The 21,456-nt window shown below is 39.5% G+C and overlaps 2 protein-coding genes and 1 long non-coding RNA gene across 16 annotated transcripts in view; 1 reads left to right on the top strand and 2 right to left on the bottom strand.

Moving 5' to 3' along the window:
* The window catches only part of VGLL4 (vestigial like family member 4), a 90,858-nt gene extending 84,736 nt beyond the window's left edge, over positions 1-6,122 (bottom strand). The window contains exon 1 of one of the 4 annotated variants that reach the window (XM_068960361.1): positions 6,041-6,122. The gene's annotated coding sequence lies outside the window, so the exon portion shown is untranslated. Of the gene's footprint in view, positions 1-5,299; positions 5,638-6,040 lie in introns of those variants that run through there. The other 3 variants (XM_068960364.1, XM_068960363.1, XM_068960362.1) reach the window with 3 other exon arrangements.
* An 86-nt stretch (positions 6,123-6,208) lies between these two features.
* On the top strand, positions 6,209-14,354 carry LOC138069214 (uncharacterized). Its single transcript, XR_011144057.1, has 3 exons — positions 6,209-6,404; positions 7,097-8,492; positions 13,664-14,354. It is a non-coding gene; the product is annotated as an uncharacterized lncRNA (long non-coding RNA).
* TAMM41 (TAM41 mitochondrial translocator assembly and maintenance homolog) overlaps positions 11,668-21,456 on the bottom strand; it is a 33,356-nt gene continuing 23,567 nt past the window's right edge. For 3 of the 11 annotated variants that reach the window (XR_011144037.1, XR_011144036.1, XR_011144032.1), the window contains 3 exons: positions 20,853-20,950; positions 18,607-18,749; positions 11,668-17,489 (listed from right to left, as the gene is read on the bottom strand). Coding sequence is in view for 3 of the 11 variants with exons in the window: in XM_068960357.1 (XP_068816458.1) it covers positions 20,874-20,950 (77 nt within the window). In the remaining 8 variants the exon portion in view is untranslated. Of the gene's footprint in view, positions 18,750-20,824; positions 20,951-21,456 lie in introns of those variants that run through there. The other 8 variants (XR_011144034.1, XM_068960357.1, XM_068960354.1 and 5 more) reach the window with 3 other exon arrangements.

Below are 21,456 nucleotides of genomic sequence, written 5' to 3'. Positions count from 1 at the left end.
TTTTAAAAATATTTTAAGCTTCCAAATATATTTTCGATAAAGAATTAAATCCAATCTTGTTTCCATAGGACTATATATGAAGAGATATACTTGAAACACCTAACTATAGTGGTTGCAGGATAAAGAACGCATTCTCCCTCCCTGTCAAAATCAGCCTTTGCTAAAGAACAACATTTTAACCAAGCTAATAAAAACCAGTTAACTTTTATTTAAAGATGGAGTAGACAGGGCACAGGTTTTAGAAAATAAGATCTTACATTCTTACTTAACAAGTCTTTCTTAATTAAATATGTCTTTAAATCACACTCAGCCACTCTCTTCTGAACCAAAGCAAACAATGTTCACTGGAGAGGCCTTCACCATTCCACTTTGATCCCTCAGGCCTTGATGCTCAGTTCTTTCCTGTTTTTTTTATTTTTCTGGAGTTTAAAACAACATCACTTATTTCTCTCCAGACTGTTCATTTTTGACTCTCTTGTACAAATTCCTCTAGCAGAGTCAAAATTCACATGGAAAAAAAATTAAGATATGTCTGACCAGACAATGTAGCTACACCAAACAGACGCTTTTAAGGATATGTAGGACAGCTTCGTCCCACATTTCAAAGAAAGTAAGACAAAGTTTTTTGATCAACTCTTTATAAGAGCTCTTTTGCTACAGAATAATACAAAGGATATTATGCCCTGGCTTTCGAAGAAAACAGCAATTTGTGTTCAATAAGTTTTTCAGTAGTTTTCAAATAATGGGAGCAGCAGATGCTCAATCTCTTTCCAGAACATGCTCCTAGTAAGAGAATTAGCTGGTGACAGAAGTCCACGCCGAGAAAAGGAAACAGGAACCAAGTCTTAATTCTGTTCAGGAAATTAGACACTTTAAAAACAACTTCAGTAAAACTAGCCTAGATAACATGCTGTGGCTTTGCATATTCTTAAAGCTTACATCATGCGAGAGCTACAGAAGCATTTCTCTAAGAGTTAATGTCCTGTGAAGAAAGTTGTGCCCAGATGAGAGCTTCTTTGAAGGGAATGCTGTTAGCACAGAGATCTGCGAATTCCAGGGTGCGATTCCACAGGCGCTGGTATTTTTTCCAAACATGCTGCATGCATTTGCAGTTACGAAAATTAGCTCCAAGAAGCATAGTGTTTTACAAATTATATGAAATATCCTTCCATCCCTAAAGTAAACTGACAAGTCAGGGATAACAGTTCAGAAAAGAAATAAAAAATCACCTATGAAAATGAGAGAGGAAGAATCTCCTCTTAGATACTTAAGAGCTTAAAAGCCCAATTGCCTCTCTGCAAGGAGAGCAACTGCTACAGCTACTCCACAACACCCTCCAAAGAACAGCCCGATCATTCTTGAAAGAAATCTTGTCTCAGAAATGAGAGAATAGTTCAATTTCCAAGGCTTTATCTGGTTTGTGGCCTATCAAACAGATTTCTGATAAAAACCACTTAAGCCTCTGCGTGACACAGAAACTTGTCTGTACTACAGGAATTGACCTGATCCAAAATTGGACTTTCAACAGGAAAGAAAGAATCCCTGCTAAAAAAAAAAACAAAAAAACAAAAAAACCCCAATACTTTAGCCTATACACAAGAATTACTCTATACCCAGACCTCAAAAGGGAAAATAAATGGCCAGCTAAATATGAAGTACACAAACTTAACTTCCTCTGGGTAGATCTGACTTAAATCTTATGGAAGCAGTTTCTTTCTTACTACAGAACCTTCACTCTCAGATTTAAAGAGACACAAGGCCAGAAGCACCTTTATAACATCAAAAAATTTTAAAGTAATTAATATTTTTATCTACCATCTTTTCAAATATTAGTTTAATATCTTCCCCAGTTGGTTTATTTATCAAAGCTACTGTTTCCACTCAGCCTTCCCCTATTCTGTCATGTCATCTGTACAGTAGCAGGGAAACATTATGAAAGATAGTAAAAGTATTAAGATGTAGAATGTAAAATCATACTTAAGAGAGCATCTGAAAGACAAATGTAGTTACTAAACATTGCAATGACACTAATCCACTAGCAAGTTCTTTACACAACATCTGTGTTTGAAGAACTTAACACCCATTAGCTTAACAAAACAGTACATTATTTTCCCTCTCCTTTGTAGGTTTTTACAAATGCTAGGCACATATGGAGTATTCTCAGCTTAGCAATACCTAACTATTAACATTTTTTAAGACTACAGCAATAGAGAAATTAAAGCTTTTGAAAATCAACAATCTAGGGGTTTCATGGATCTTTACAGAAGTACCTTCCAAGCATCAAGGAAAGTCCCCAGGGAACAACCCTAAAGTTGCTTGTTTGAAACTTAAGTAAATAGCAGTAGAGGCACTGGAACCAGACACTAACTGCTGACTGGACAACGAGACATTCATTCAAACCCATGAAAGTTATTATTCACAGTGGTGGAATGCTAAAAAAGATCTGAAATAAAGACAAGAACATTATATTTGAATTAAGAAAAAGGAAATAATGAAGGAATAGAAAGCAAAGAAAAATATGAGAGATGATGTTTGCAGCAGCATTCTGGGTGGAGCTATGACAGCTTTTGTCTAGACAGGATCCTAACCAATAACCAAAAGTAACCAAGTTAAGAGACGACAGAATGAAGGGTAATGAGAACAAAAGGCCTGTACAAAAAAGATGCTATGCAGAAAAAAGTACCAAGGATTTAGACATAGTCTGGACATGAGCTTAAGAAGAGGTCAAAGTCATGAGGATACTTGGACTATAGGTCTGACCCACATACAGGATAGCAGCACTGTCAATTGCTATTGCAAATAAGTTAGTAAGAAAGGTCTGAAAGCAGACGCTAATAAGAGATCTCTCTTAAACCTGCCGAATATGAATGTGTTCATTCATGCAATGCCAGAGAGACAGAAAGGCTGAAGTTTTAGATGATGCAGAGAAAAGTCTGGTACTTGAATTCATATCCGTGGCAAAATTACGGAGATAGGTTGGATGGAGGAGAGAAGTGGATTGATAATAAAGCGCTTTACAACAATAGAAAGTGAGGCAAGAACAATAAGGCACACTCAAGGAACAATCAAAGGGGGGAAGGTAAGTGAAGTAAGGGTAGATAAACAAAAGTTTAAAGAACACAACCAAATAGGTCAAAAGCAGCTGACATCGAGGAAGATAGGAGTAAAGTACTTTCTAGTCAAATGTCACAATCAGAAGTCACCAGCGAAAAAGCGGTATCTCAGTTAAAATTTCAGTGGGAGGGAACTAAATTGAAGAGGAAATCCAGGCATAAATAATCAGCAGTCAGCAAATCTACAGAAAAAAAGTAAGATAAAGCAACAGTTTGATGCAAATCAGGTCAGGATCTTTTATTTGTTAAGATGGGATAGAGTAAAGTATATTTGTACTGTGAAGGAGAACGATATTCACATAGTACCCAAGTGCCCCCTCAAAAGCCACAACATGTTTAAATTCCTTCAATTGCACCTAGATCAGAGCTTCTATTTATGGATACATAATTCCCAAGATGAGGTGCCCACCCCACACATAATGCTAACTGTAAATGCTCAGTTTAGATTGTGATTACCATCTATCAGAAATCATCTTTCTGCACTTATTTTCATAGTGAGTGAAGGCTACTAGGCCAAAGGAATCATCAAAATACCACTTTTATAGGTATTTATTCAGTATCTTGTTTTTTTTTTCACCTTGTTTGCTTTGTGTCTGGGAAGTGTGTTTGAACAGGTAAATATTCAAACAGAAATAGTTTAATGATCTAACATGTCACTTATAAAATTATAAGCTTAAAACAAAAGTTTGAAATTGTACCTTATGCTTTTTATTTTCTTGATACACAAATCCCCTCTAACAAGGTAACATTCCCTCCCAAGCTATTAACAACTTCACTTGACTTCAAACTAACAAACATAAGAAACTAAAGGTGAAAAAAAATCTAATCTGACCATGTCTTGTATCTGCAAGATAGTTCAGCTCATCATATATAATGATATACTCTCTTGCAAACATACCATGCAACATCTAACCATAATAAAGGGAACTGAACAGAAACTACTTTTTATAATAGAAAACTTTCTGATGTAGCTGAAAACAAACATACCAACCTTCTCAGTGTCTCCAAACTGTGTTAGTTATCAAAGCTACACATGTTTAAGCAAGAACATCCTAATGCCTAACAAAATACTTCTTCAGTAACCTGCCCAGAACGCCTGTATCTACTATTTTCTATCATCTTTTAGATAGTAGCCACAATTTTAAAGTACTAGACTGTCAGTTATACCACTTTCAGCACCACTTCTGGGTGCTCCCTGCTTATAGAACTGCACTAATTTCTACTGAAAGGCGGGTGGGAGACAGCCTTCATCTTACTGGGCCATACTTGAGCAGAGGTAAGGATGATCAGCAACAGACAACACTCTCCACCCAAACACCCTGTCCCCATTCCTCGCTATACGCACTAGAGGCGCAAGCCATTCAGCAACAAACATTTCATTGCGTCTTCAAAAAACAAACAGCAATGGAGATGTACAAACAGCCACACTCAAATTCTACCAAGAGTCCAACCAACTAATAGAGCAGATTGGTGTTTTATTTATCTCTTAGAGTAGTTCTCATAAACAGAGTCTGATCCCAAACACCAGGATTATAACTGGTGTATCAACGAGAAGAAAAACAGATGCAATGGATTTACACAAATCAAATTAGATTAGAAATATCCTCAGAAGTAGGTAGATAATACAAATAAAGACCAAGAATTTTGAAAAATAGCCTTAAAAAAAAAATTATGCATTGTTAAGGCTGGAGGGAAAGATTACTGCCAGATTTTATACCGTTCTGTATCTAAGAGTTCTTAATATCTCAGTCCGCAAAGAGAATTTCATTGAGATTTCACTACCTACAGTTTGCTCCTCTACAAGGAATGCTCTTTAACAAATCTTTCCTCTAAAGTTAGAGAAAGCCTAACGAAGACAAGTTTTGTTGGAGGAATTCTAGAACTCTTGGTCTGTTACTTCTATGTGGTTTAATGAAAAAAGGAAATCCCATTATTTCTTATTGCTGATAATCTTGAAGAGCGAAAGGAAAGTGGGCTTGGCTTTGGTTTCTCAAATTTCAGTAGGAACGGTTGTTAAATTCCTATTCACTACATCTTCAAAAAGCAGCGCTTTGGCATCACTGCAATCAGCTCGACTCAGAAAACTTACTGCTTCCGATCACACCTGAGACACAAAACCAGCTCGACGGAACAGCCTGAATTTGCAGTAGCGAAGATTTAAAAAAAAACAAACAAAAGATGTTTACAAACGGGGTACGCTAGCTGTGGAGTCCAACAACGTCCCTCGGACTCCCTCGAAGAGACGTCCACCTCAGGACCCTCTGCCGCTGGCGAAATCCCAGGGATTTTCTCCGTAACTACACTCAGCTGAAGCCAAGGGGTGAACTTAAGATGGCAGCCAGAAGACCCCCCGGTCGGCCCCGCTCCTCCGAAGCGACCTTCCCCGCAGGAACTCGCGGCGCTGCCGCCTCGGCACGGCGGCCTGCAGCCTCGCGGCGCCGGGGCCGCCGGGCGGACAGCGCCAGCCGGGCAGCGCCGACCGCCGCGGGAGGGAGGGAGGGAGCTCCCCGCCCTCCGCCAGGCCCGGCCGAACCGCCGCCGCCGCCGCGGGGGCGCTCGGAAAGCGCCGGGGAAGCCGGGCGGCCACCGCCCCCCCCCCCGCCGCCGCCGCCGCCGCCGCCGCCACCACACCGCCCGTCCTGACGAGCCCCGCGCGCCGGCCGTTAGCGGCGCCCCGCCGCCAACGGCCGCCGCCAACGGCCCCTCCCCCCGGCCCGCCGCGGCACCCTCGCCCCCGCGGCCGGCCCGCTGCTCCTCCGGGGGAAGTCCCGCACCGCGGAGGACAAGCCCGGGCTGCCCCGGGGTCGCCGCCGGCGAGGGGAGCGCTCCAGCGGGCCGGGGCCTTCCGCCGCCGCGCGGGCACCTGTGCCCTCCCCGCCGCCCCCGGCCAACGGCCAGCGCCGCCTGCCCGCTCGCTGCTCACTCACCAGGGCGCTCCCGGGCGGCGGCGGCGGCGGCGGCTGCCCCGCGGCAGCGCGGCTGGGCGCCCGGCTGGCGGCGGCCGGGCTCGGGCGCCGGCCGGCCGGCGGGGCGGGGTGGGGTGGGGGGAGCAGGCGGCGGCCGGCGGTTTGTTTACTGGCGGGGCGGGGCGGGGCGGGCGGCGAGCCCGGGAGCGGAGCGGAGCGGAGCGGGGCCCCGGCGCCGCTGGCTGCACGGGCCCGGGGAGGAATCCCAGGAATGATGGAATTCTCCTCCTAGCAGGTGGGGAGAGCGGGGCAGCCCCATTGGCTGGGCCCGGCTATGAGGTCAGCATAATTAGGGTAATGAGGCGCTGACATCACATCCTCGCAGGTAGGAGCCGGCAGGAAGGGGGAGCCGGGCCGCAGCCAGGCGCCGCCCGCCGCCGGGGGCCGGGGGGGGGAGGCTGGGGGGCGCGGGGCTCCCGCCGCTGCCGCGAGGGGGGCAGCGCGGGGCGGGCTGGAAACGGGGTCCGGCCCTGCCGCCGCTGGACGGGGGCGGGACAGGGTGGAGGGGAAAAAAAAAAAACCAACCTGGGGGGGCGGGGGGGGAAGAGGCATGCAAGCGCTGTCTGGCTGAAGAGGAGGGCGCAGGTAGCCGCTAAAAACGCTCTCCCAAGCGACAGCTGTTGGTCGGTGCCTGTCCGCTCTTTCTTGAGAGCCGATTAGCCCTACTTGAAGCAGCTTTTCTAGACATGCTAAGGGAAAAACAAAGTTTAAGAACAAAGCAAAGCACTCCCTCTTAAAGAAAAATAGACCACGTCTGTTTACAGCGCAAATGCAGTAGCGGCAGCAGCTGAGGAACTGCCTTACTGGGCACACCAATAATTATATAAGCAGTGTATAAATAAGGAAAAGCTTTTTTTTTTTTTCTCCAAATTCTAACGTACTACAACTGCGTTTGGCAAGGAAGGAGATATATCCCCTTATTTAATGCAACTTGGAAGATTTTAGGGCTGCATAGGTCTAGCATTTTATTTCCTGTTTACTTTTATTACTCTGGAAGGGTTTTTTGTTGTTTTACAGTGCCCCCTCTTGCAGTCGATATGACTCATTCAGCTGAGGAAGCACTGAAAAAGCAGACAGTTGTCTGAAACTGAAGTTGAGCTGTCACAGCAGTCAACGAAGAGCTCTTCTAGATTTCCAGTCCAGACTACTGGAATATGACCTCTCATTTGCAATTACAAAAAGTCTGAAAGTGAGCCAGTAACCAGAGTGATCCAGCCTTTCAAGAGTGGATTACTGTGAAAAGCAGTAAGTACAACCTTTAAAAATCTCAGCACTTCCCTGCCCCTTGAATACCATCACCTACTCCACACTTCAGCAAGTCACATTGAAATGACAAACTCCAAGTTTGAAATCTTCTTTTCCAAGATTCAAACAATTTAGGAGCACCTCTTGGTAAAATATTTAGCCTGTTTTGACAGTCCTCCTGTGAAATTAAACTTGAAGCATACAGGTGATACTTTCATACTGAAAGAACTGTTTCTCAGAAGCTGACCTGAGACTAAATAATTTCTACAGAGGATGAAAAGCGAGCATAAGCTTTCCAAACTAATTAAAGATCGTGCATAATGAAACAGCAACTAAGAGCTAAGAAGAAAATAACCAGAAAGTTTCTCTACAGGAGACATCCAGGGATACGATCCAGACCACTCATGTCCTGGACTACACAATATTTTTGTGTGGTAAAACATTAAAATAGTGCAGTATTTTACACTACCAGAGTACTCTAAAGAACATGATTATGCTGTTTAGTACAATGGGAAGTTCAGCTTGCATGAATTAATTACAAAAGCAGAGAGATAGGGAAAAGCACTGTACACATGTTCTGTTGTCCACTCTGACCATCAGTGAACATTGCAGAGAGTGAGGTCCAATAATGCTACGTTTTACATTTACAAATGCTGTAAGGAACCGAAGTTCCTTCAGCTAGCTCTTGCAGTCATTGCAAAGGGAAAGGAAAGACAGCAAGTAGACCTGAGCCCCACTGCTTACCACTTTAGCATAAGAGTTAGGATTGCAGATTCACAGTAGAAGCCGAAAAGAGCACGGGACAACAGACGCTCATCTCAATATGACAAAAGCATATGCTAATATACGAAATGCATAAGTGTAAATGGCAGCCATTGTCTGTCTTTCCTGAAGGAAAAAAAAAGATACAGCAGGTTTATATTAGATCTTAAAACAGGGGTTTATGTACGAGACAAATACAGGAGCTGTGCTCCTGCCACTACACAAAGATGCAGCTAAAGCAAGAACCACAGCCGCCAAGCAGCATCTGGAAACTGCAGGGAATGCAACAGTCACGAATGCATGAACCCACTTTTATTTCGATTCCTTCGAAGATACACAGTCTATGAAGAATCTCTGCTTTCCAATTCTAATTTAAACATCAACCAAAATCATGGAAGAATAACTGGTGAGTATTTTCTGAGATTAACTGTGTATATTGAGTGAATAACTAAGTATTTCCACATCCCTCTAAGGACAGGTCATGAGATTTGAGGGCCATCAAAAGCTAGCCAAATAAGGCATTCCAAACTCTAAATGAAATCCAGATTCAGACTCAGCACACTTAGTATAGGTAATAGACTGATTTCAACTGATGAAAAACTGAAGGGCAAGTAGCCTAATAATATAACTATTACATTTTTAAAGTGATATTTATAGCAATATGTTAATACGCACACTTTTTAAAGAGATGATCTTGTATTAGATGACTACTGGAAAATATTTTCATTACCAAGCAAACAGAATAGGAGTTTGATCTAGTATTTGGAAAAATGGAAGTCAAATTAGTAATGTAAAAGTTATCTGAGGGGAAAAAAAATACCAAACAAGAAAAATACTATGAAACATGGAAAGTAAAACCATAGACACCAAGAAAAGATCTGACATAGACAGGGGTACCTGTCACAAGGATGAATTGCCCCAGACTAGCCACAAATTTTTTTTTAATATGTATCTTCCAGAAAAAAAAGTATGCCACTCCCACTTGTAACTGCTGGAAGGGAAGAGGTAAGAAGGGTTTCTTTGTTTAAAGAGGCAGAGCTTCTAGAATGAGAAAGAGCTTTAAAAAGTAGAGGTCAAAATACCTTTTGATCCTTTGGATATGCTATTACAGCTCCCAGCAAAAGTTTTAGAGCAGGGTATTTATCAAACATCTTAAGAGCAGTCTGAGGAAAGCTTTCTGGGAAAGAAAATACTACGCGTTCCCAGGCAAACATTACTAGTACAGACAGACTTCCCCACTGAAGTTAGGAGTCAATGTTTGTTACAACAAAAAAAATTGAAGTGCAAATTAACTGTCATATGTTGGAAGTCTCTGATAAACAAAACTTACCAGCTAAAAGCCGTAAGAAAACCTTGAAGTTGCTGAACATATGCTAATATTCAGTCAAGCTCCCTAAAAGGCAGATTCACAAATTAATAAATGAATAAGTCAAAAACAATTATTTGATTAACCATATTTTAGTTTTGCTTAGGTGCTACATTTTTTCCCCCCCTCATTTTGCATATACCTTACAATTGAATGCTATCAAAGGTTCTTTGACTCAGATACCAGCAAAGGTGTACTTTGTTGCAGCACTAGGACAGACCCCAGTGGCTGATCTAAAAGCTTAGGCAGCCAGGTAGGGAGTCCAAGATGTGATTCAAATCCTGGAACAGACTTTAGTTGCCACTCCTGTTCTCTGTGTATATTATCACTGGAAAGTCAGTGAAATTCTAGCAAAATGACACCTTGAAATATTTCTGCACTCCATACAGTATAGCCAATGCAACAGAGGACGATTTAAGCAGTGCCTGAGGGATAAAGGACTATGAATGAGGAACGTACAACAGAGAGTTGAGGCAAGATGCCTGGAGATTGGAAGGGCAAGCAAACAATGAGCAATACAGAACTCAAATCCTGCCAAGTCCAAAGCTACTAGTGGGTATTTCAGTTTAACAATAACCAAAAACATCTACCTTTTCTGTTGTGGACGGTGTTTGTCAACAAAAGATTTGTCACCCTGAACTTGGACAAGCAGCCCATAGTCATTGGGCCCACTGAACATGCTGTGGAACAATGTTAGCACAGTTGCATGGAGAGACACCAGTATTTCATGAGCAACACAAGCTGCTAGTTCATTTCTGGACACACTTCTGAGAAACTTCTTTGAACAGTTAACCACCGTTTCAGAACTTGTTTCAAAATTTTTTCTTAAGATAGAGTGGGGAGAGGAGCTTGTTGAAAAGGGAGAAAAAAGGTGTTACATCAAGTGCACTAGTAGTCTATAGGGAAATCTGATGGCATAGTTTTACAGACCATACTCAACCATTAATCTTGGAACTACTATTGAAATGAGGCCTGACAACTGTTCCATGACCAACTGAAAAATAAACATTTCCACTATGATAAGAGTTGGCAAAAAATGCCTTTGGCAATTAGCTGCGGACCACAATAATAATATGCCTTACAGTTGTAAAAGAGCATTAACTAGACATGGTTATTCAGAGAAGGTGAAACAGGGCTCAGACCTGTTTTGTCAAACTATTTTCACCTGATTTCAGCTCCTAAGACTAGCAACAGGGAGCACATGCTGTGTTGCTTCAGTCAACATTACAACAGCAAAGTTGCAAAGAGGAGTTGTTTTTTTCCTTTAGGTGTCCATATAAGGAAGTAATTAGCCAGCTGGCATTTACTGCATGTAAAAGAGAAATTTATCCAAGTTCTTGCTCTTTCTTACTGCATTTTCACTTTTGTTTTCCCAGACAGCAGCAATATAGATTTTTTTGTAACACACAAGTGCATGAGGTTACCTTAAGTCTGAACAGAAGAGCAAGATGTACTAATACAAACTCTGCAGAGATGATTATTTTGTGCTACAAAGCAAACATTTTACAAAGCTATCACAAAACACCATTATGTATCACACGCATACCTTAATAATGACATGTCATTACCTCAAAATATCTCAGTAGTTATAATGCATCTATCAACACCATCTTTCTGTAAAAGAGGTTACATTTTAATAGATGATGTCAGTTTTTAAAAGCATCTCAAAATACATTTTTATCTAAAACAGGTTACATAGCTTTGAGGTGCAATACAAATGGATCTAGATTCTTACAGTGAAGACAGCCTCAAAAGCAAATATTTTCCCTTAACGTTAACACTGCTAAACTCTGAATTTAAAAACGATCTTACATAGCAACACACCCAAACTCACAACACTGCAGTTCATAAGATTTAAAGAGACGCTTTAAATTTTATTTTTTGAAGATAGTTTATTTCATTAGACCATAGTATGTTAAATTGCAGCAGTTCCAGACAGACAAGTTGATCCAAACTGTAAGTTGATGGAGTTGGTTAATTTATTACCTTCAAGACAAAGCTTGCCCTCTTCATAATTGTCTGCCCCATCATCCAACAGAAGATTAAAAGAGACAGAATAATTTCAGTTGGATCAGGGTCATACCAGCAGTATAATCTTCAAGCAAACAATGAGATACCTTCAGAGTCAAACAGAAATATGAACACCACTAACTCTTGTTTCAAAATATTTAGCCACAGAAACTTTTTACTTGCTTTGTTCTAGAGCAGAAGATTCCATCCTAGGGAGATTCACACAAGATGAAGAAAAATAAGACAGCTGAGCAAAAACTGAGCATCAGATTAACAAGTTAAAAAGCACCCTTTGGCATAAACTCACTGGTTTTTATTTGCTAAAGTTTTGTTTGAAGTTCATTGATAAACAATGATAAAGTGACCACAACTGGTTTACAGCAAAACTGTGAATGGCAAACTCACTGTAAAAAAAAAAAAAAAAAAAAAAAAAAGGTCGGTGTAATCAGTGATACACATGGGTAGTTAAGCAGAATAATCTATTATACACTTAACACTGCAGTATAACAGATAATAACTTGCAAGGATTTGTGATTTTACCTCTCTCCTTGTGCAACACACATATCCATATAATAGATTTAGCTATGTATAAGATTTTTATCCTTTCACATAGGACAAGAGAAACTTTAGTGTAATTGGGAGAGAAGTTTAGCATAACTAAAATTATGAACAGGTTGCACTTTATGATTTTATGACAAAATTGTTCTAAGAGTTTACATAATATGTCATTGTAAAGTACATAACTTGTATGCATTTCAAGGCTGTAAGAAAAAGTTACTCAGATCAGAATTTTTGCAAAACCAAGGACACCAGTAGTAAGTCCCCAGACAAAAGTAATACACCTGCCTAAAAGTAACAGACTTGACAACAAAAGCTTGCCAAAGCTCTTTTTAATATCCCCACCTATCCTGACAACTCAGGATCTCAACCCAGATTGGCATTACGGAATCACACTCAAAGAATCAAGTTTAGTCATGCTTATTGGATGAGAGTACCTACACTAACTTTAATACCATGTCCATGTGCCAACTGCATAGCTCTTAGAGCCTAATCTTGGTAAAGTATTGAGGACTTTCAGATCTTACTGATCAGCAATTTCTAGGCCACTCATCTCAGAGCAAGTGGGCTTTCTCTTCAGGTTCCCAGACCTGCTGTTATCACTATGACTTCAGAATACCTTCCAGAAGGGCTGCAGATAACCTCATCAGGGCCTTGCAGCATGAAGTCCACTCCTGCTCCTTATTATGGACAGGACTGGGGCTGGACAGTTCCTTGGGCAGCTTAGCTAATACAGGCGGAACATCAGGTAGCATTGTCATTTCAGTCATGAACTCAAGAGGACAGAAGGGTTTGGAGCTCTAGGGTTTTTGTTTTGTTTTTAATATAAAAAAATACACATACTCATTTTCATATTAGAAAGACATTGCTGCTGAAGCTAGTGACAAAGTAGACAAGGAACAGGCAAAACACGCTCTTTAAATAATAAGAGCAACAGAAAATAGATGCTTCTACTTTAAAAGCAGATCCTATGTAAGTACAACTTTTAAGTATAAAGCAACGTAGAGTTTTAGCATCTATTGTTGTCTGTATCAAGTAACCTTTGACCTGTCAAATTGCTATTGACTCAATTTCCTATTTGGAAATCTTCTAAACTAAGAATGCAGAGTTAGCCATAAGCATGGAGAATGTGCACAATCTCATCATCAAGGATGTACATTTCAATGCCAGACTTGAGAGGCAATGAAGGGAAAGATTGGCAAGGCTTTAGTATGAAAGCAATCTGACTTCAAAAAGCCTTGATCCAGACTTAACTTGTAATGCCATAGCACTGTGACAGGCATTGGTGGGATGCTTTAATCAGCTCTTCCCCCTCTCCTGGCACTATTTCTTGAGGCCTTCCAAGAACCCACTAACTTCTTGGCTCTTATTCTACACGGAGTGAGCCAGATGTTTCATCACTGCAGAAGAGCAGCACGCTGCTTCTCTTCTCATGCTTCACCAGTAATTTTAAAATAGGAGGTTTGAAGAAACTTTGTCAGAAGGTAGATATTAAACAAAAATCCACTGGGAACATAACCTTTCAAATTCACAAAGTATACCATAAAGCTGGATAGCCTCCATATAAGAAAAGTAATATACATTAATTCAATAAAGCTAAAATGAGATCTTCAACTAATCTATTTACTTTGCTTGTATTATAGAATAGAGGAGATACCTTAAACAGCAGGCTCAAGTCTTTCAAAGGCGGCCTCATGGCACAGAGACAATTGAAGAAACCAAAGCAGAGACTGTTGTGTCCAACTGCTTTTTAAGGACAGTCCCTTCTGGTTGCAAACTTGTAAGAATCAGCTTCTGTTCAGATTGAAAACTGGGAAGAACCCTCTAAAGCCATGACACTTGCAAGGAGTTTCAGTCATATAAGGATATTGGTCTTTGCAGCTGCATGACTGTCATTTTCTTCAAAAAAAAGTTCATAAAAGGTACACCAAGTAGGCATTCATGAAAAGGTTTTGACATAAGGCTGGATTCTGAGGGCAAAACCGACATTCAGGTTCTTACACTGGACTAGAATATGTAACTACAATATTTGTTCTTTATGAATAATTTCAGACTATATAGTCTGAAGCTCCATGTTCATTTACAGAAACCTAATCCAGTTCTTAAACATTTCTGATTTAAGAAATCTGACTAAGAAATTATAACATGCACAGCAAAATGCTTAGAGTCTCTCCCCTAAAAACAGTCATTAAATTCAGGATCAGTTAACAATGGTATTGTAGATTTTTGTCTACCAAAATTGGTAAATCAGGTCACTAAACAATGTTATGAAACTGTAGTACTGAGAGTAACAGAGTGGCTGTTCACCCAATTAAAACTATATCAGAAAAAAAACTATATTAAGGTAGTGTCTCTTATTCCAGCAGTAGATAATAAAAAGAAAATTTTATATATATATATTTGGAAAATACGTCCAGTACAAGTGACCTTGAAAATGAAGAATGCTTTGTCCTCTGTGAACACCTTACCCATTAAAAACTATCAAGACACACACAGTGATCTGACATTCTAACCTTCAAAGTATATTTCAATTTCAATTCTATTTTTAAATTAATGGCTGGGAAAAGGCATGAGTCACAGCCGTGGCTGGACCGCCCCCTTACTGGATACTCACCAAGTGCTATGTTTGTTCTACGGTTTTCCAAGTCAGAACAGGCTCTAACATTACCTCTTCAATCAGTTTAAAGTATTTGGACCTCACAGTTCTGTTCCCTAAGGCACTCCAGAATAGTGGCCTCCATATCCATTTTTATTTCCCCGTTTTGGCAAAAGTATTTGTTTCGAGCTTCAGGAAGCTATGGGATACTATAGCGTCCATAGAAAGTTCAGCTGTATGTTACCTACAGGCACCTTGTTTACGGTAATGTTGCAGCTGTTACACTCCATCTGTTGGAGAAATTCACTGACAGGCAAGATCAGCCAAATCTAAAGAGAAATCTCACTGAAGCACAGGTGAGAAATACAGACTCTGCAGTTGAAACAGTCAGGTGCACTCAGTGTAGCAGGTATTTGAAGGGTCATATATAGCCAAACACCTGGAGGAACTCACTGCTCAAATACTTTAAAAAAAAAAAAAAAAAAAAAAGGAGGGGGAGCAGAAATGGGGAAGTGAGCAAGCGGTACAGAACACACCTTTCCACAGGCGGAGGGAGGAAGTTAACATCCTGTGAGGCATCACGATCAGTTTTATGCACTCCCCAAACCTTAATTTTAGAAGCAGTCACGCATTCTGATACTCATCAAGAGGGTGACTCACACATATATGCAAGTTAACAAAGGGACTCAATACAAGGATTAAAGACTGTAAAGAGCAGTGGAAACCAAAAATCTATGGATTATATATCTAGTCAAATCCTGATTTACCATTCATCCTGCGCCGGCTAGTTTACTCTCTCTGGCAAAGCCACTGAAGTACAACTCTGTAGGCTCGTGCTTCAATCTCGGAGCCAGCTAGGCCCAGGCTGCCGACTATCCTAAGGAATTCTCCAGTACTCCGAATGTCTCGGTTGCCCTTAATGGAAGTATGGTTATACGGGGAAGGGGGTGGGGGGGAAGCTGATGGAGCAGGAAAAAATATCCACACTGAAACAGCCAAACCAGAAAAGAGGGGTGGCTGAAGACGACTGGAATGAAAGACCTGAAAACTAAGTCAGGAACACGAACAACCAAAGCAATAAATGAATACAGACTACGGAAATGGAGCAGGAGGGTACAAGCAAGAAAATTACAAATGGAATCAAAAGCTAATGTGACTGTTTCTGTGAAAGAAGCACATCTCATCGCAACAAAGAGTTAGTAGCGTATTCTCATGAACTAACTTCCCGTGCAGCAATCACCAGTTATTTTAGTGGATTACAGCTGTATGACCAGAAGAAATCATTTCCACATACTGTTGGGGAACTTCAAAAGCAACTAGTATGTCTGAAATCAATCTCTCTTCTCTTAAGTTTTACATAGCAAAATGTTGTAACAACTGCATAAAGTATTTTATATTAACAATGGAGAGGAGTTCAGACTGTAGGCTGCTCTAGGCTATGATTCATTCATGGCTCTCTGCCAAAAAAATAAATATATTCAAGACCAATGGCCTCAAGGGGAAAGGTAGGCCACTTTTTAAAAAGTGCAGAGATAAATGGTTTACAGAACAGAATACAGTTTAAGATTTCAGCCTACATAAATGATGAGGAAGAAATTTCTCAAGTCTTGCAAAGATTTACTGTACAGACTGGAACATTGGCAATGCATCAACAGATGGAGTAAACTAGGAACTATTAAACTGGGATTTGCAAAACTCCCTCAGAAGAACAAGAAATGACCCATTCTAATGCTATACACAAAGAAAGTTCACAAAGCCAAAAATCAAGATATGCAATGGCTACTTTAGCCATGCAAGATCAACAAGGCCAGTTCAGATTACAGGCAAACTCTGCAGTAAAGAAACACCTGTAAAGTGAGAGGCCAGTTCACTGGCAGTACGACAAACAGTGTAAAGGTTGGGTGGGTTTGACACTATACAGCATCTGCTGCACATAAAAATGTTTAATTAGCTGCTAAACAGCAAGCAGCACATTCCTATTTTTTTTTCCCCAACAAATTTTCCAATTAAATAAGTGCCCTTATATATATGAGGATAACTGTTCCCCTATAGGATCTGAGGTCAACTCACTCATATCAGATCGACTGGTAATTGACTTCTAATGTTTTGAAATACCATTTCAGTAGCAAACACATTCTGAAAAACACAAAAACTTCTAAATATATCTAACTTTAAAATTCAGAATAATATATTTAACTATATTGCTAATGGCTTTTAAAAGAAAGTTGTTCTTTTTTAAAACTGCATTTCATCATTACATTTTATTTTTATATATATACACACACACACATATAGGTAGACAGATTTAATTGCTGCTCATCCTCAAATTTAGCCGTAGTGACAAATTCAACAGAAGAAATAGTGAGCCTCTTAGGAAATCTTATGAGGGCATCTTGCATCCTATTTAAGGTCTGGCACCCCCCCCCCCCCCAATAAGGTACCCTATTTCAATAAAAGGGAAAACAGCCACAACTCAAAGTAGCAAATAAAAACCACGAAAGGGAGCTGGTTGTTAGAATCTGATCTTCACTCACGCTGCAGCCATATCCTAGGGAGGGTTCAGGAGCGTCCAGCTGTATTGATACACCACAGATTTAATTACTTACTTCTGTAGATTGAAGTCCAATCTATATATTTTCATTAGTCTCAAAAGGGAATGAAATACCTATTCCACAATGGCAGGTACGTATGCATTTCAAGTCAAGCATGTGATAAAATGCTTTGCTAGTAAGAATTCTCAACCAGATGTTCGACAGTCTCGCAACACATGATCTCTCTTAACCAGTGCTTGAAGCAGTTGCGGTTTATGAGCTAGTGGTTTCACATCCTGTGGTACTGTTATTTAAGCAAGTTTTAAACGCCCCTGTCCTCACCTTTTCATTAAAAGAAGAAAAAAAAAAGTACAGGTTAGTCAGGAGGGTTTCATTCAACCATATTCATTCCCAGGATGGCTCATGATGTAAAACCTCACGAAATTTCAATACTACAGGAGGAAAGAATGAGCTCCTTGAAAGTCAGGAGCATGTAGTTTTGCCACTGACTGCTTTTCTGAATTTAGTCAAATTGCTTATTCCTTCTGGGGGTCAGTTTTTGCTTCATTTGTACACTACAGATGCTCCCACACCCCTACCAGGGCCTACATTTCTGTAGAACAGCTAGAAAACCTTAGATTCCTGATAGAATTCTGGAAATAACAAAAATCCAATTACTAACATGTTCAGTTACAGACATACATAAAAAGGAGATAAGTGAGGAAAATTTTAGAACAGCTTGTAGTTTTTAGCCCTTAATTATATGGTCACGCATTCACTGCATGAAATAGATAATTTTCTAACAGTCCAGTTGCAGCAACTGGAATTTTTAAAAGCATAAAGTCAACCATATTTCCCTGCTCACAGTATTTTTTTTTTTGCTGAGGTTGATCAGAAGAACTGAATTCACACAGAGAAAAATGTGAGTTCATTAAAAGTGATCTTGCTGAATTTGTCAAGGATAAATCCTCCCCCAAAAGTGAATACCCTCCCCTTTAACTGGAGTTAAGGCTGGATTAAGTCCTTTCCCAGACAGCCTTAAAAGTAAGAAAAATAAATGCAGCTAACAAAAGGAAGCCCAGAACATAGTATTTTTAATGTTGTGAGTGAATTTGAAGTTTTTTTAAAAACCACTCATAATTCATACAGATGGTTATTTTTGAAATTGCTGTTTCCAAAAGGAGTTAATGCATTAAATACCATCAATTTAATTAATTTTTTTTTTTTTGTATTCTAAAGCTTTCCATGGATGATCTTGCACAATTTTTTCCTGCTAATACTGTGGCACCTACTAAATGTTTGCCAATATCAAGTTTCTATCGTAAAAAAGAGTCTTCTGCCATGTTCCTGCCCATACACAACCTTCCCTCCAGCGTACTTAGCTTGGGACAAAAGAAAAATAAAAGTTACATCATTAGATTACTATAAAAGGCAGTTCTGACAGCGCTGCACTTCTTACCTGATAACTATTTCATTCGGAAGATCATGCCTCCACCCTGAATTGTTTCTCATGATGTTCATTAGTCCAAAAGCCTTGTATCTGTCTGTTTCTACCATTCGGATCAGTGTTCTCTGTTCTTATAAATTTTCCAATGAACATACCTGAGTAAGCCAATAATATCTGATTTCAGATCTCTTTTTACTGGGATTTATGCTAAAATTCACATTTGTATGACTATTTCAAGTTTTCATTACATATGAATTTAATTTTAAAGGTGTCTTTGGATAGGGTATATTTTATATACAAGACTCCTACATTATCCAGAAGGGAACCTCTGATCCTCATACAAAGAAAGAAAAAAAAAAATTCAGATTAAAAAAAGGTTAATTTAAGCAGTGGCTTAGATTTCCTGGCTCCGTTTCTTGTAACATAAGTTCTTCTGAGCAGGGACTTTGACATCCTACTGATTCTGATAGGGCACAGAATGCTAGTACCATGTACCAAGCCATTCTCAGGCTTGAGTCACGTCTGCAGAATATGCCACAGTCAAAGGGATAGTCAGCTACTACTATCAGGAAAGAAGCATTTGAGGGGATTTCTCTTACCACATTCTAGATCTGCCAGCAACTGATGAGCAGCAAGATGTTAGGAATCTGTCTATTCTACCATCCTTTCCTTTAGAAAGTTACCATTTCATGATAACATTCTTTCCCAAGAAGAGAAAGAATGGGACAAATCAGTTTTATTTCCCAACTCTGGATTCAACTTCTGCCATTTTAAACTCAAAGACTTTGAAATATTCCATTTTTACCTGCCATTAAACCAAGCCTTAATGAGTCATATTACATACAATAAGATATTTTCTCTAGTTTCTCACTTAATCTTACACTTGGAACTGCTCCCCGGAAACAGGTAGCAGCCTTTAATCTTATTCCGGTAATTTTTCAGAATAAAGTTTCTAAATCAAATGGAATTTGAGCGATAGCCTTACTGATCACATGATACACAAGAAAAAATACATGCTCTTCAGGAAAGATGTATTTTACTTTCATTTTTAACCTTTAAATTATTTTTCTTCTGTATTGCCACTATCACAAATAAGATGACATGTTTGTGTCAAGTCCTTTCTATTAAGAAAAAAATCCCAGAAATCAGCAAACCCATTTGACTCAGTGAGAAAAACATTCTGTATAAAACCAAAGCTCTAGATTTACTGTACAATATTGTCAGAAAAATTCCATTCTTGAATGGCATTGTGAATGTGACATGTCATGTGACAATTCAATTTCTTTAGTTTAGTTCGTTCGATTAAGCAGGGGTGAACACGTTTTTACCTTTGTGGACAGTACTTTCAGGGAAAAAAGAAAAAAAAAATCAATCAAACAGTAGATATTTTTGTTCATAATATCTCTGGCTTTAAAGCACTTAAATAAAACTTCTCTTCAGCCAAACCACCCACATCTATTAAATTTATATAGAGTAGACTGCAAAGGTCAATGAGTGTTTGACTTTGCTTCCAAATATGACACCCCTGACACTGACTGGCTATAAGTTTGATAGTTGTCATCTGAATCGCATGAAAGGAACATGCAAGCTTCATGAAAGGATCTGATACCTAACAAACTCCTTATTTTTGATACTTTCTTTTCTAAACTGGAAGTCAAACATACATTCTCAAAATTGTTGGTCTCGGAATTTTACAGGTTCAAGAAAAATTTACTCATTATGAAGTCTGTCCCGCAGAAGCACCCAGTAAATAAATGCCTTTAGGAGAAATTTAAGGCTAAAGCATACTCTTAAGTGCAGAAATAATGTATTTTAAGGTACATAACAATTTTAAGGTACATTCTAGTACAATCTAGTTAGAGAACTGGAGAGTCCATTGAGTTTTAAGTGCCTGAGAGGACTAAAACTGAGACTGCGAATATTTTGAAATAACTTGGAATATTTTGGAAAGAAAAGGTACCAATATATAGAAAGTGAGTTTTTAGTTCATAGGTACAAGCACTCCATTTGACTCAGCAGTTCTGAAAATTCTCTGAAAAAGCCTAAGCTATAGTGTACAGAAAAACTAATTTCAGCATTTACATAGTAATTCCCTCATCCTGTTACCATCAAGTCTCTCCCACTAACAGAAATTTCTATTTCAGTAGTACAACTGGACACCTTAATTTTCAGAACAGACTTTTTAAATGCTTTACCTACTTGAGGAGATTAAAGTGCAACACCTGCAAAATATTTGGAGAAAAAACCCATTTATTTACCCATACACAGTATTTCAAGACTCAAGATGTCTTCTTTAACCATCCCTTTGTCATCTTATATAACTTCTTCATACTGTAAGTTACAGATTTCTTTGCCCCTAAAAAATAACACAAAAACAGAAAATATCAACATTTAGAAAGACTTACTTAAACGTTATGTTCTTTTACTACTTCTTTCACTTTATGTTCTCTATTACTGCTTTAAGTAAAGTATTTCCCCTGGAAAAATGACAACAGCCTAATCCATCAGTGCAGACATGCAAATAACTTTCTTCTCACATACATATTACAGTAAGTAATGACACTTTTAGTACTATCAAAGCATGCAAAAACAGAACAGGCTTGGTCCAGTCTTAAGCCCTGATGATAATGTTGCAAATGAGCACAAAGGTAGAGTGACTCAAGATAAAACTCTCAACTAGTACAGGTAGAAACTGCTGTCAAGTAACTTACATTATCATTCTTAAATGCTAAAGATACAAAGGCTTTTAAAGCATTCATGTGTACTGCAGATCCTCAAACTAATATATTATGCTTTTCAAGCACTTTCTACTCCACCCCCAGGTAGCACATCCAGCTGAGTGGGACTGTATCTGGCTTGGCA

The sequence above is a fragment of the Struthio camelus genome, chromosome 14 (genome assembly GCF_040807025.1).
Source record: "Struthio camelus isolate bStrCam1 chromosome 14, bStrCam1.hap1, whole genome shotgun sequence".
NCBI lineage: Eukaryota > Metazoa > Chordata > Aves > Struthioniformes > Struthionidae > Struthio > Struthio camelus.
This window is presented reverse-complemented; position numbering and strand designations above follow the sequence as displayed.